The 13,456-nt window shown below is 36.2% G+C and overlaps 1 protein-coding gene and 1 pseudogene across 2 annotated transcripts in view; both read right to left on the bottom strand.

Moving 5' to 3' along the window:
- Window positions 1-1,169: 1,169 nt before the first annotated feature.
- LOC140150825 (syndetin-like) overlaps window positions 1,170-13,456 on the bottom strand; it is a 61,259-nt gene continuing 48,972 nt past the window's right edge. For both annotated transcript variants that reach the window (XM_072172963.1, XM_072172964.1), the window contains exons 27-29: window positions 6,403-6,501; window positions 3,460-3,550; window positions 1,170-2,248 (exon numbers count right to left, since the gene is read on the bottom strand). In XM_072172963.1, coding sequence (XP_072029064.1) covers window positions 2,135-2,248; window positions 3,460-3,550; window positions 6,403-6,501 — 304 coding nt within the window. In that variant the 3' untranslated portion in view covers window positions 1,170-2,134. The remainder of the gene's footprint in view (window positions 2,249-3,459; window positions 3,551-6,402; window positions 6,502-13,456) is intronic.
- Window positions 8,931-12,158, bottom strand: LOC140150824 (microfibril-associated glycoprotein 4 pseudogene; annotated as a pseudogene).

The raw sequence follows: 13,456 nt of genomic DNA, 5'->3' as shown, positions 1-13,456 counted from the left end.
TCCAATATTATCATTATTAGGTTTTCTTAACTCCAAATAACCCTGAAAACATAATAATGAAGTTAATCAGTTATTGCGTTTAAGCGGCACAGTGGATTAATGGTTTTGCTTCCGCCTGGAAGTCCCAGACAGGCAGCCAACCAGACAGGCAGGCAGCCAACCACACGGGCAAGCAGCCAGCCAGCCAGCCTGGCAACCATCTGGATGATAACATGAACCCCACATTTGTGTGGGGCCAAAATATTGAATTGCAATCAACCAACGAACAGACTACAATTTATATACAAGTGATATTCTCTGTTTATAATTTGATATACGGCAACATAAATTCATGTAGTTTTTGAAAGACGAAAATTGAAAGGATTCTTTATAGGGATTACACCTATTCTAACATACTGACCACTTACAACATACCGTAGAATTCCATGTACAAGCATCTATGCCTATAAATGTATCTATGCATATAAATATTTCTAAGGCAGACACCTTTCACAAAAACATTATTTGGAGTTTGAGCAACTATAATACAGGTGGCTGACTGGCTATACAAACATGAATTATTGTAAAACCGATTATATCTTTGTAGAGGGTGTCTGCCTGTCGTTTTTGTCTTCAAAAAAATCCACTCCTTTGGAGGCATATATTCTTGTAGATGATATTTTACGGTATATTACATATCAAATTAAAGCAATTTGCAAAATACATTGTAAATGAACATGATTCTAACATATGTGGTGTGATCAAGCAAAATCAGTCTGAAGTCGATCATATTCAATTTTCAGTTTCTTATAGGATAGTAACAAGCATTTGCAAAGCTGCATTTTGCAGAAAACCCTGTTGAAACTGAACAACCAGTTCAAAAGATATGGGCAATAAAAAGTTTTAGAAACAAAAGATATCTCAAAATCAATATTTCCAACGTCCAACTGATTTTGCTTGATTACATCACATATTATGGTTTGATATAAAGTTGGCACTCCAGCTACTGTTCCATACCAGTTTTTCCCCATTTTGTACCCTGCACTCAATTTTGTGAAATTACTCCCAGTATTGAATATATTGTTATTTTTGCGAGTGTTTTATTTTCGTGAATCCACCCACAGCCACAAAAATAACTGCACACAAAATGTTGGGTGGGATGCAGCAAAAACCAATTTAACCAACCGCAAATTGCTACTTTGGCTCCAAATCGGAAAAATATCTTTATGCGATATATATTTTTGGCGTATACAGCAGCAGCAAATATCAACTTTATTAATGGAAAGTCTGCATTCTCTCTCCACACCAGCAGCAAATTACCGGAAGTTTTCAAGCCATGTAAGGAAGAAAAAATAGGGACATACAAAGCATTTACTGTCAAATTTTTCATTAAGTTAAGAATCTTCCACCCCCTGCCCGTCAAAAAACAACAACAGCATGCAGCCATCTCTGAATTAAGGGTGGGATATGTACAGTACTCTTTGGAATGGTTCTTTGGTCTAGGTACAACTCATAGCTGCATACTAATGCATCTACAATCAAAGTCCAATAGACAATACTTGACTTGGCTGTAAATATTATATTTACAATTTGAAGCTCCCCATAGTGTCTGGTGATAGGGAGAATGAATGACATAACGAGGGAGGAGTACACTCATGGATGAAAAGATAACAGACCGCGTCCAAGCAGTCAATGTCTCGGCATCACCCGATAATGAGGGCCAATTGTTCCACGAAATGCAACAGGCAAAACTGCTATGCATTTACCTCATATTTTTACAGTCTATCACGATTTCTATTGTGTAATCGCAAAGGCACGCAACGCTCCATCAGATAATGCTGGCGTGATTGTTAAGACACTGCACAATCGAACAATCGGCCCTCATGAATATGCCAGAATTCACAGCATACAATGCACAGGGACTTTGACTGTTGATACATGGTCTGTAGAAGTCTGAGAATATGCCACTCATGTCATAGACCCTCTGATTATTTTTAGAACAGCGCAGCTCAGGGTGGTGAGGCGTACCATATTGTAGACTTCTATTCTTTTTTTCCTTTCATTTATGTCAGGACTGCAAAACTCATTGATAACACTAAGAAAACCAGTCGGGGACAGATTTTGAAATCATCTAGCACCAGTCATTCACTGTGTTCTACCTGACTCTTGCTCTCTCCATATCCTCCACACTAGCTAATAACCTCTGCCTTGCTTTCTTGTTGTTGATGGCACAGTTGATAAGACTGGTGAGTTGTTTGGATGAATACTCCTGCAAAAATGAGTAAATTTAAGTGAGTTAAGGCTAAAAAATACATGATTGTGCCCTGTTGGATTTTAATTTTATATTTGAGTCATCAATAGGCTGATGCTTAGATACATTGGACGTATCACAAGATATAATGGTGCTTAATTAGAAAATGTGATCATGCAAGGTTTAGATAAAGGAAAGATGAGGTAAGGAAAACCAAGGGCCCAGTGGATTAACCAACAAATTTTGTAAGGACCCTTTCCAAGAATTTTATGCTCTAACTGAAACCAAAATCAGGCACACAGATGTTCAAATGCGAGTTTCATGTTTTCTTACATAGAACAGTATGTGATGTACCTGACGATATATAAGAATGTAACTTTTTGGCATCTTATGACTGAGTTTAAGTCGGGGAGTAGGTAAATGCATCCCTCATTGGATTTCAAAACCTTCGCAAGGTGCTCTAATTAGAGACAGGGATAAAAAGAATTTATCGCGTCTGATGTCACTGTCAATTACGATCTTTGATTGGTTAACACAGGTTAATCAGCGCGTAAAAGGAAGACCGATCTATCTGGTGCTGATCGGAGAAAAGGAATAGCAGGAAATGGCAAAAAAATTACGTAGTTTTACAAGGCAAAAAGCAGCTTTTCTAGGCATTGTGGACATGGTGCCTTCGGTTAAGAAAGTTTCCTACTATAAAGACCTAACTTTTGAGATGGTTTGCATGTCGAAAGGTGCAAAATTAACAATAAGGCGCCCGGTTATAAATCCGCGTTCAGCAAGTCATCATCACGACACTTGTAAACAAACCGTGCTCAAATTTGATTGACAGATGACGTCAGACGCGATAAATTCTTTTTATCTGTGTCTTTAATTATAAGATGGTGATCTTGAGGAATGTCACAAGAGGTGCAACATGCATGAGTAATATCTTTATGAGTGGCAAATTGCTGAACCGCAATTTTTTTAATTCATGTTACACATTCTCTTGAATTTGAAGGCAGGGTATACAGGGCAGAGAGTCACAGGGCAGTATGTAAATTATTTAACCCCAAATCATCCAGATAAGCTTGTGAAAGGGAAAGTGCAACACTGCCTGACCCTTTTCTATAATTCAAGAGCATTAATGTGTAACATAAATTTGGCAAAGAGACAAATCGATATTCAGCATTATGCCAAACTCATAACGATATGTAGAGGTGCAAAGCTAAAGTGTAACATGTACATACCCTATGCTCTTTAATCCATGATTCCATATCAGCTTCTGAGAGGTAGTAAGCCTTCACATATGTCTCTACATATTCTTTGTCTGGAATGGGCCTATGAAAAATATTACAAGAAACAAACAATTAACAAGTTTAAATAGAGGCTGTATCAAAATGATTGTTGGTACCCACCAGTTGCAGAAATTATGGACATGACTGCCACATCAAAATACAACATAGAATCCACATATGTTGATTAATGTCTAAACCAGTCATATAACAATAAATAATGTTCGTTTCAAATAATGGTCATTTCAAGAGGACCCACTGAAGCAATTCTCGCTATTCACAATAAAGGGCGCCGCCAGCAGATTTGCGATATAATCGTGATGTATCATGGGAAAAGGTTAGACATCAAGTTAATTGTGCACATGTCGAATATTACCATGCTATTACATGGGAAAACGTGACAATATTTTTGAGTTTGTCAATATCGCGGTAACACCTTTTATTACCGACAAATCGATAGAAAAAATTATTGTCACATGTTCCTATGTAATAGCATGCATGGTATCGATTAGCGTGTAACACATTTGTATTTGACGCGGACTTGATGTCTAATTTTCCCATGATACATCACGATTATATCGCAAACTGCTGGCGGCGCTCTCTTATTGTGAATAGCGTAGAATTGGAAGAAATAGGCTTTTCAGTAACCATCAAACTGATTGGTAGATATCAATTATCTTTATATTGAAAAAGAAAAAAATATGTTTCCTCAAAAATGAGGTAAAATATACAACAAACAGAAGCTTTAACTAAAAAATCACAAGGTATTTTGTCCAAAACAATCTGTACAATTGAAAAAAAATGAACCAAAAATTCTAAATGCTAGTTAATATAGAGAAGTATCATGTGCCACGTATTTTAATATCTTCCTGGTGGACGATAAACAACAATAAAATGTTTCAAAATAAAACTTTTTCACATGTCAGAAGGAACCAGATTTGCCACATTGGACTTTTTTCTCTTTTTTTTATTTACTAAGATCTCACACATTAGCAGATATAAACACATCAGCTTGATATATTATGTGCAGCTTGGTATATTATGTGCAGCTTGATATATTATGTGCAGCTTATGCGATATGTTCCCCCTAATACTTCCTTACACTGACCGACACACAAAAGGAATAATTTTGCATATTGTTACTTTTCCCTGTATATAGCTGCTTGGATCATTAAGTAGGGATGACCAATGAACCATCAACTTGATTAGAACACTCCCATAGACATGCAGGGAGCTCAACTGTGCACTGCTTGCACAGACATTTCTAAATTGAGCTCATTCTTTTATTTTTCATAATTTTTCAAAAAAAATTGGAGATGTTAATGCCAATTATGTTTTGTAACTATCCTGCAAATTACAGCATCATAACTTATTTGGTTTTTCTGTAAGTGTGAGTCAAAATTGGTCCATCGCCACAGTGCGCTTAATTGCCAGTGGCCCAGTGCAGCACTGCTCAGAATGGCACAAAATATTCAGATGAATAAGATCAGGTGAACACCTTGACCTACTGAGCTGTAATTTGGCAGAGTTGTTGTTATTACCTCTATCATACCCTCTGTAAAAGGAAAAAACCGGACAAGTAGATCTCGAGTTAAAAATTAAATCACCAGCTTCCCTTTGGAATTTCCAAACACCTTTCGAATCATGTTAAATAGACACCTTTCTGAACATAAATGTGAAGTTTCATGCTCATTTGTTGTATTATTCACCTGATCTCAACCCTAAACATTTTCTTATATTTATACCATCTGCACTGACTTGTTGCTATACACGCACAGGAGCTGTACTTTTAAAATACGCCTAATCAATAATGAGTCTTTCACTCCATTGTTAAAGTACTGTGCTCCCTGTAGCATATGGAGTGACCAGTCCCTGGAGTGTGATGGTTTTGTAGCACATGACAGTATTCATTCAAGCCTATCAAGGTCAGTTATTAGCCACTTGCTGAATGGCTAGGCATTATCAGCTATCAAAGAGATACCTTATGCTGCTGCCAATCACAATAGAGGTTAAACATTTTGTTAAAACCCCAGAAGTGATATCAGGACAAAGCTGTGCATGTTGGTACTTGATTGTTTGGATTCCTATGTTGAAAATCCCTTGTAGTACATTAGTATTTTTCTTATGTGTAGTGTATATTGTTGTGGAAAAAAAGTTCACCTGGACTTTTGATTTTGTGCCACTTTGGCCATTATGGATGATTTTTGGCAAATGTTTTCTAAAAGCATGATTTCAGTGCCTCGGTTTGAAGAAATACTTAATACTATTGACTAGTAAAGTGCCATTTCATAAGAAACCCCTTTGATACTTTCACAATATGCTTGTTTCATGTTTGCATATAATTATATTAAAATAAAGAAATATAAAAAGGTAAATATATGCTTATACCAATTTTGCTCACATTGCTATATTTAGACTTTGTCAATTTATTTCGCTCCAATGACCGGTCAGAATGGGAAACTTTGAAAATTCATAATTCAAAAGTTTTTGACCGATTTTGACCATTTAACCACCAAAATACTTCTGTTGATGAGTTCTTTCCAGAAAACAATCTTTTGTAGCAAAAGGGGCAACATGAAATTATGATGGCCATCCCTACATTAAGCATAAAAATAACTGTAACACGAAAATTGAAAACTTTTAAAGTTTGTTCAGCTTATAAGAATAGGCAAAAATTATTCCGGCTTTTGTTACATTGTACTGCACATCAATAAACTCCCAACTCACGCTCACGCTCACATAAATTCACATAGGCGTGCGCTGGTCACGCATCCCGCAACGCACAACTAGCTTAAGCACTGTGCCTAACTGCGTGCACAGCATTCTATATCAATACACGGTGTTACGAGTCTTCTGTTTTTTTCACCTTATAAGCCAAATAAACTTTACAATACTAACCTTATTTCTGTGAGTGTCTCAAGTTTAAGGAGGAACTGTTGAAAATCTAACTGCATCAAAGCTCTTCCTTCATTGCTGCATTTCCTTGCACTGGCATACCTAAAACATTAAATTTATTGAAGACATGTACACTTTGAGTATCATTATATATCAAACTTTATTCCAATACTTTATTCCAATACCATAACATCAAATCTACAAACAGGCACAAACAATGATAATTAGGAGATGATAAATCAGTCCTTTTTGGATGCTTTTCCCTTCTATGCTTTGTTAGACTTATAAAATTGCAAAAATTATTCGGTCTTTGTTATGCGCACATCAATAAAGTCCCAACTTATACTCATGTAAATTCACATATGACAGCGTTCAAGCTTTGACTTGCGTTTGGTGGACAGAATGGTGGAAACTTAAAGTGAAAGATATCCTACTTAAAGGAACATTTTCTAGGGTGAAATTTTGTGTAGAAACTGAATCTGACATAAAAAATGCATAATCATCAACTTGAAATTTTTCCCCATAGCACTGTACAGGCATATTTCTGCCCAAAACCCTCACATTTAAGCGAAAATATAGATAAAAAAATAAGTCCTTCAAAATGGAGATATTTAGGTTTAAACAAAAACATGTTGCTCTGGAGAAAGGTATTGGTAAGAGCAACATGTTCTTTGTTTAGCCTTATACCTCCCAGTTTTGAAGGACTTATTTTTTTAACAAAATACATTACTTTTTTCACGCCCTCAAAATTCTTAGGGGTAGGGGTAGCATATTGCAAGTTATTTTCTTTTCTGTAAATCTAGCTTACTTATTTGTTATATCACCATTTAGCTATTGAAATACTGAGCAAAAAGATACTTAAAACATCCCTATAGCTCATACCATTGTGGAGATATGGCCTTTTCAATTCGAAAATGAGGCGAATATTATACTTTTTTCCAAATCAATTGTCACCTGAACCTTTGAGTTTCTACCTCTGCTACGAAAATAAAGAAATATATGGATCCCATTCAATGCTTTTAATATCACAATTGTACCCTTGTTACACACTTAGCATAGAAAATTAGGCACTATTTGATAGTTTTCATGTTCATACACTCACAGGAAATTGGCAAGTCAAAATTTTTGTCACCCGAAAACGGCCATTTTCGGCCAAAATTGGACCAAAAAATTAATTTTTCTCAAATTTTTAAGTGCCAAAATCTGAAAATATGTGACATTTTACCCCTAGAAACATTTAAGTAATCAAGAATTTTTACTGTTTTCACCCCTAAATACTTTTTTCACACTTTGTCCGCCAAACGTAAGTCAAAGCTTGAATGCTGTCATATGCATGCGCCAGTCACAATTAGCTACGCAAAGCACAACTATTATGGGTGCTGCACTTCTGCATGCTTGCTATTCTATATCAATGCACAATGTTATGAGTCCTGTCAAACACAGTAAAAATAAGATCAAATTCTCAGAATATTCACTTAGAATAAAGATGGAGTAGATAGTGGTAATCATTTTCACCAAATTTTATTCCGACAAAGTTGTTTCAAGGAGGTGGGTATTATAACCACCTCATCAGGGAATTGTGGCAATTATGACAAAATAATGTATATATTTGCTATTACAATATTACTTCATTAATTTTCATAAGGCACCGGAACCAAATTGGTCTGATCGACCGTTGATGTTGCTTCAATCCTGGTTATTAATGAACTAACAACTAATTACCCAGGTATAAGCCCACCTTCGGCTATAAGCCCACCCCCTATTTTTCAAAACATTCTGTGAACAAGGATGCACTCATGTATAAGCCCAGTATTAAATTTTGGCCAAGTTCTTAAATCAAATCAATGCTTTGCTCTCATATTTAAGAACAAATATAAAAAAATATCAGTTGATAATTAACATTCCACACTTATAATTTTAAGAAATTGACATAGATGATAGAAATTACTGGTACATTGGGCATATACAAATGACAAATGGGGGATAATTGTTCTTATTTTTCAATTCAAGCACTAGCCCTTCCCTGGTTATAAGCCCACCCCCATTTTTGAAGTGAAATCTGCCATCTAGGGGGGTGGGCTTATACCCGAGTGGTTACGGTAATCAGATTTGATGGTAAATTTAAATTTGTCAAATTAGTTTGATCTTTCGATGGACCAAGCATCGATGGTCAATCGAAAGATCAAACTAATTTGTTTTTATTGCCCAAGTTGTACATAAAATACTTGTAGGCCTAAATTGACAGGTTTATATAGTTATTCACCATTACAAACTTCAATTGCTCTTTGTCATTTTTTGGCTACTGGTTGAGCTTATGTACAATTGCTGTAATTTGTGATAGCCATTTTACAAACAGAAAATATAGAATTACAATTGAACCTCATCTTCAAAATCTTGAATGCATAAATACAATTCAATTCAATGAAAATGGTAAAATTAAAATTGAACCTCATCTTAAGGTGGTACTACACCCCTGATAAGTTTTACGACTAATTTTGCATTTTTCTCAAAAAATAACTACACATTGGTAACAAAAGTTATGTATATTGTAGGGGCGAGGAATCCAATTACTTCACTGAAATTTCAGTGATTCAAGACAAGTGGTTCATTATAATATGTTAAGAAATGAGGTACATTCTAGCGGTACCTCTTTTCTTATCATAAATAACATACCGCTTGTCTTGAGTCACTGAAATTCTAGTGTAGTAACTGGATTCCTTGCCCCTATATACATAACTTTTGTTACCAGCAGTGTGTTATTATTTTTTAAGAAAAATGCAAAAATAGTAACACATTTACCAAGGGGTGTAGTACCACCTTTTAAAGAGAGTAAATTGCTTGAGCTAACAACATATTTTATATACAAGTCATTGATACCACAGCAGCTGAAAGGAGTATCCCATCAAGCATTGCAGTATATCTGCATGCCCCAGAGCAAATATATGAAAAATATAAACAAGAGCCACTTAGATATTAAGAGCTATGGATAGTTTCCCAATACTTAAAGGGTCTCATTTTTGCAAACAAAGTTCCCCTGATTTAGGCGAGTAATTGAAAGTTGAAATGAGGGATTTTGTGTACATTTTCTATGGCACATTCAGTTCTATTATGGTACCGCAAAGCATAATGGGATACTCCCTTTAGCTGCTGTGCATTGACACTGAGTATATATAAAAACATCAAATATATCCTCAAAATGTCTTAAGACAAGCCATTATACAAAACTAAACAGTTCTGTGATATTGAGTATGTAAGTAACTATCTCTTACACTTTACATCACAAATCTACTATTTACAGTGTAAATATGCAACTACTAGAGATTTGTGATGGGTATTTTACAAAATTTATATAATAGAAGTGAAAAGCATTTGATTGAGTAAATTACTTAAATATAGTGACAGAAATATTTCAAACCTGAAAAAAAAAGAAACACAAGAAGAACAGTACATAATATGAACCAGTGGAAATATGTACACCCCAACACACATTTGTGTACAATAGTGCAAACATTTTTACCAGATGACAGGGACAATGATTTCTGGACTTTGGTGCCTGGATTGAGAATGAATGAAATGGGTTTACAATCTAATGATCCAGAGAAGATATCATACACTTCCCATAATGCATTTCTTCCATGTACTGATTCAGTGCAACATGGGTCGATAGTGATAAGAAATACCTCATTAATAGAGCTCATCCAAATCTTGCAATGAGATATTTCTTGCTAATACTATGTGACTCATGTTGCACTGAATATCAAATCAGTACAGGGAGGAAATGCATTGTGGGAAGTGTAAGATATCTTTTCTGGTAATGATGCACATAATAAAAATATTTGTTTACAACAGGATTTAAAAAATACTTTTTTAGGAGATGCTGACAACTTGATACATTTTTGATAATTTATTCCAAAAAGAAACTGTCTGGAACTTTCGAAAAAAAAAAAAAGCTAAGAATAATGAGTTTGGTAATCAATTTACTTATGGGTCCAGAACTTTTGAGGTCATCAAGCCTTTCGACAAAACCTCAATTGCATCTGACAGCATTTTATGACTGCAGTCATGCGTACACAAGTATTGATAATATTTTGTATGTTTTTCAAAATATAATCAACAGGAATTGGGTTCCCCAAACCTTAGATGGAAGTCAAGGAGATCACTGGTCAACGATGGGTCTTGTTGCTCTTGACATTGAATTCAAACATCAAAACTACACACAATTATTTCTATGTCGATGGAATAACTTTTTTCTTCAGTAAAGGGCTATCTATCAAGTACTAATTGCCTGTCAGCACTTTTCTACAAAACTTGTTTCTTTATTTCATCACATGTCAGTGTTGTGTTATTCGTTATATTGTATGTACATGTATGTTTATTTTAATTTTATTTATTTATAACATTCGGCAGAAGCCAGGCAAAGCCCAATAGTGCTCAGAGGCTACTAAATTCAAGGGATGTCCACCAGACTTGTGACACATGGCCATATAAGCACATATTCGAACTGTGTTGAGCATCGAAAGTTAATGTTTCATAACATGCACTTACAGTATTTACATTGTGAAAATAAACTGAATTGAAATATTTCCTCGAATCAAATATCAGTTCATACAACTCTAACATTTCACAACACTACTTTAAAATTAAAAATAAAATAAAATAACTTGACAAGTAAATAATGGTGTCAACATCACCTCAAATGATTTGAAAACTATGGAGGTGGGAAAATATGATGTGTTTAATTTTTAGTATGAGAGATGAGTGGATTGGCTTCATCTATGGAGTACGTCTCAGCATCATGCTGGATGTTTTGAGCGAATGATTCAATTTCCAATGCTGCCATAACATTGCTGACCAACTGGTTCCTGTTGAACCCAGGTATTGACCATTCAGGTGGGACTGGTGGCAGCTTTTGTACCACCAGGCACCTTGGTAGGTTTCAGCACATTCACGTGTTGAGGAGACATCATTGTCCCTATCAAACGTTGAGAATTGCATGTTATTATGATAACCCAAAGAGTCACCAGCATTACCACTGAATGACACAATGGTGAGGACATAATTAGAAGATGAATCACCCACAGTAAATGATTCATATTCAGCATAAGCTGTGTCACCATCAAATGCTACTAGTTCTATGCGCAAACGTGGAGCACTCCCTGAGGATGTCAGCACATGTAGGAGTCTTAACCCTGCCCAATACTCACCATCCACATTACCAAAACCATTCTCATAGTCCTCCCATCCCCTGTAAAAGTTTACAGACCCATTAAAACGATGCTGGAAGACAGTCCAGCCGCCCCCATCTGTGTCCATATCACAGTATACATCAACATCTAAGGAATCTGAGGGTTTGATAGTGTAAGAACCTGAAGGGTAATTCCCTCTTGAAGCAAGATCAGAGCAGTCACGAGGAGGGTCTTGTTGCGTGACAAGTTGAGTTGCCATTGTAGAGGCCACATTCACCTGTTGTTGACTTTGTGTGTCCGCTGTCTGAGTTCCCAAAATATCTCCCATTGTGTTCTTCAGAGCCGTTGAATTCAGTAGTTGATCTTCAACAATAATGCCAGAGTCATTAACAGGCACAGGTAGACGTTGATTTAAGAATTCAATTTGATCTGTTTGCTGGTCTAACGAGTGAGAGATGTTCTCTAGTACAGATACCATAGTATTCATAGAAGCTGATATATTATGCAATTGATGACTTTGCATCTGTAGGAGGGCCACTACTTGGTTGAAAGTTTTAGCCATCAGAGATTGGGTTTCACTAATCTCAATCAGTTTATTTAAAGTCTGGTTTTGTGTCTCAGCCATCTGAGATTGAGTTTCAGCCATCTGGTTTTGCGTCTCAGCCATCTGGCTTTGCGTCTCAGACATATAGATTTGATTCCTTTCCATGTGACTTTGTGTTTCACCAATCTCACTCAGCTTATTCAAAGTTTGGTTTTGCACCTCGGCCATTTGGCTTTGCTTCTCAGACATCTGGCTTTGTGTCTCAGACATTTGGATTTGAGTCATTTCCATGCGACTTTGGGTTTCACCAATCTCACTCAGCTTATCTAAAGTCTGGCTTTGCCTCACAGCCATCTTCACTTGATTTTTACTCAACTCAGCCACAGTATCTGATTTTCCAGAGGTCGTACCATTCTGCATTTCTGCCACGTCATTTGTCCCGCAAGTCTGGTTTGTTACATCCCGATTCCGCGCCATTTGATTATGAGTCAGCCCTATCTGAGTCAGGATACATAATGTCTCGTTTATTTGAGTCAGTGTTTTTAAACTCTCCATGTTAGTGCTACTCACTTGACTCAAGGTACTGGACATTTGATTCTGAGTCACAGCCATGTCATTCTGAGTCACAGTCATCTCATTCTGAGTCACAGCCATCTCATTCTGAGTTGCTAACATCCGAAATTGAATCACAGCCGTTTGAGTCTGAGATTCCGCCATTCTATTCAGCGTGTTTGAACTCTGTACTTGAGATGTTGCCATCTGTCCCATGATGTGATACATATTCTGTAGCAAGGTCGTCGTCTCATTGTAGCATTTATTGTGCGAACTCAGAAAGGCTAAAATTAAATCAATTGTGTGGTCTTGCTTCCGTATCTGATTTTGAAGTAAATCAGCACTTTCGACGTGGTTCCACTGCTGTTTTTCCAGTTGATGTTGCAAAAATTGTTCAATTTCAACAAGAAAAGCTGCTACCTGATCTACTGCATCAGTCTGATTCCCAAGCAGGTGATTGGTCAGATTCTGTAAGTCACCATGGTTCTTCAGTAAACTTTCAATGTGTGGTAGAATAGATGACATTGCAACTGATGTATCGGTAACATTTTCAAGCAGAGAGATAATCTGTTCAGTTCCATCGACGTTCACCGTCAATAATTGGCAGTTGATATCTTCCAATGTTGTCATGACAATGAAGAGTATAAACACAAACTTGATCACAGCCATGATGATTTCCAAAATATTTGTGCTTCAAACTGGTAAGAAATATGAATTTCAAGAAGGAAAAAAAGTCCTGATTTTACACCCAGGTCTGATTCACTCGATACACTGT

This window comes from Amphiura filiformis, chromosome 4 (assembly GCF_039555335.1).
Source record: "Amphiura filiformis chromosome 4, Afil_fr2py, whole genome shotgun sequence".
Taxonomy (NCBI): domain Eukaryota; kingdom Metazoa; phylum Echinodermata; class Ophiuroidea; order Amphilepidida; family Amphiuridae; genus Amphiura; species Amphiura filiformis.
The sequence above is the reverse complement of the archived record's forward strand: the minus strand, read 5'-3'. Positions and strand labels throughout refer to the sequence as shown.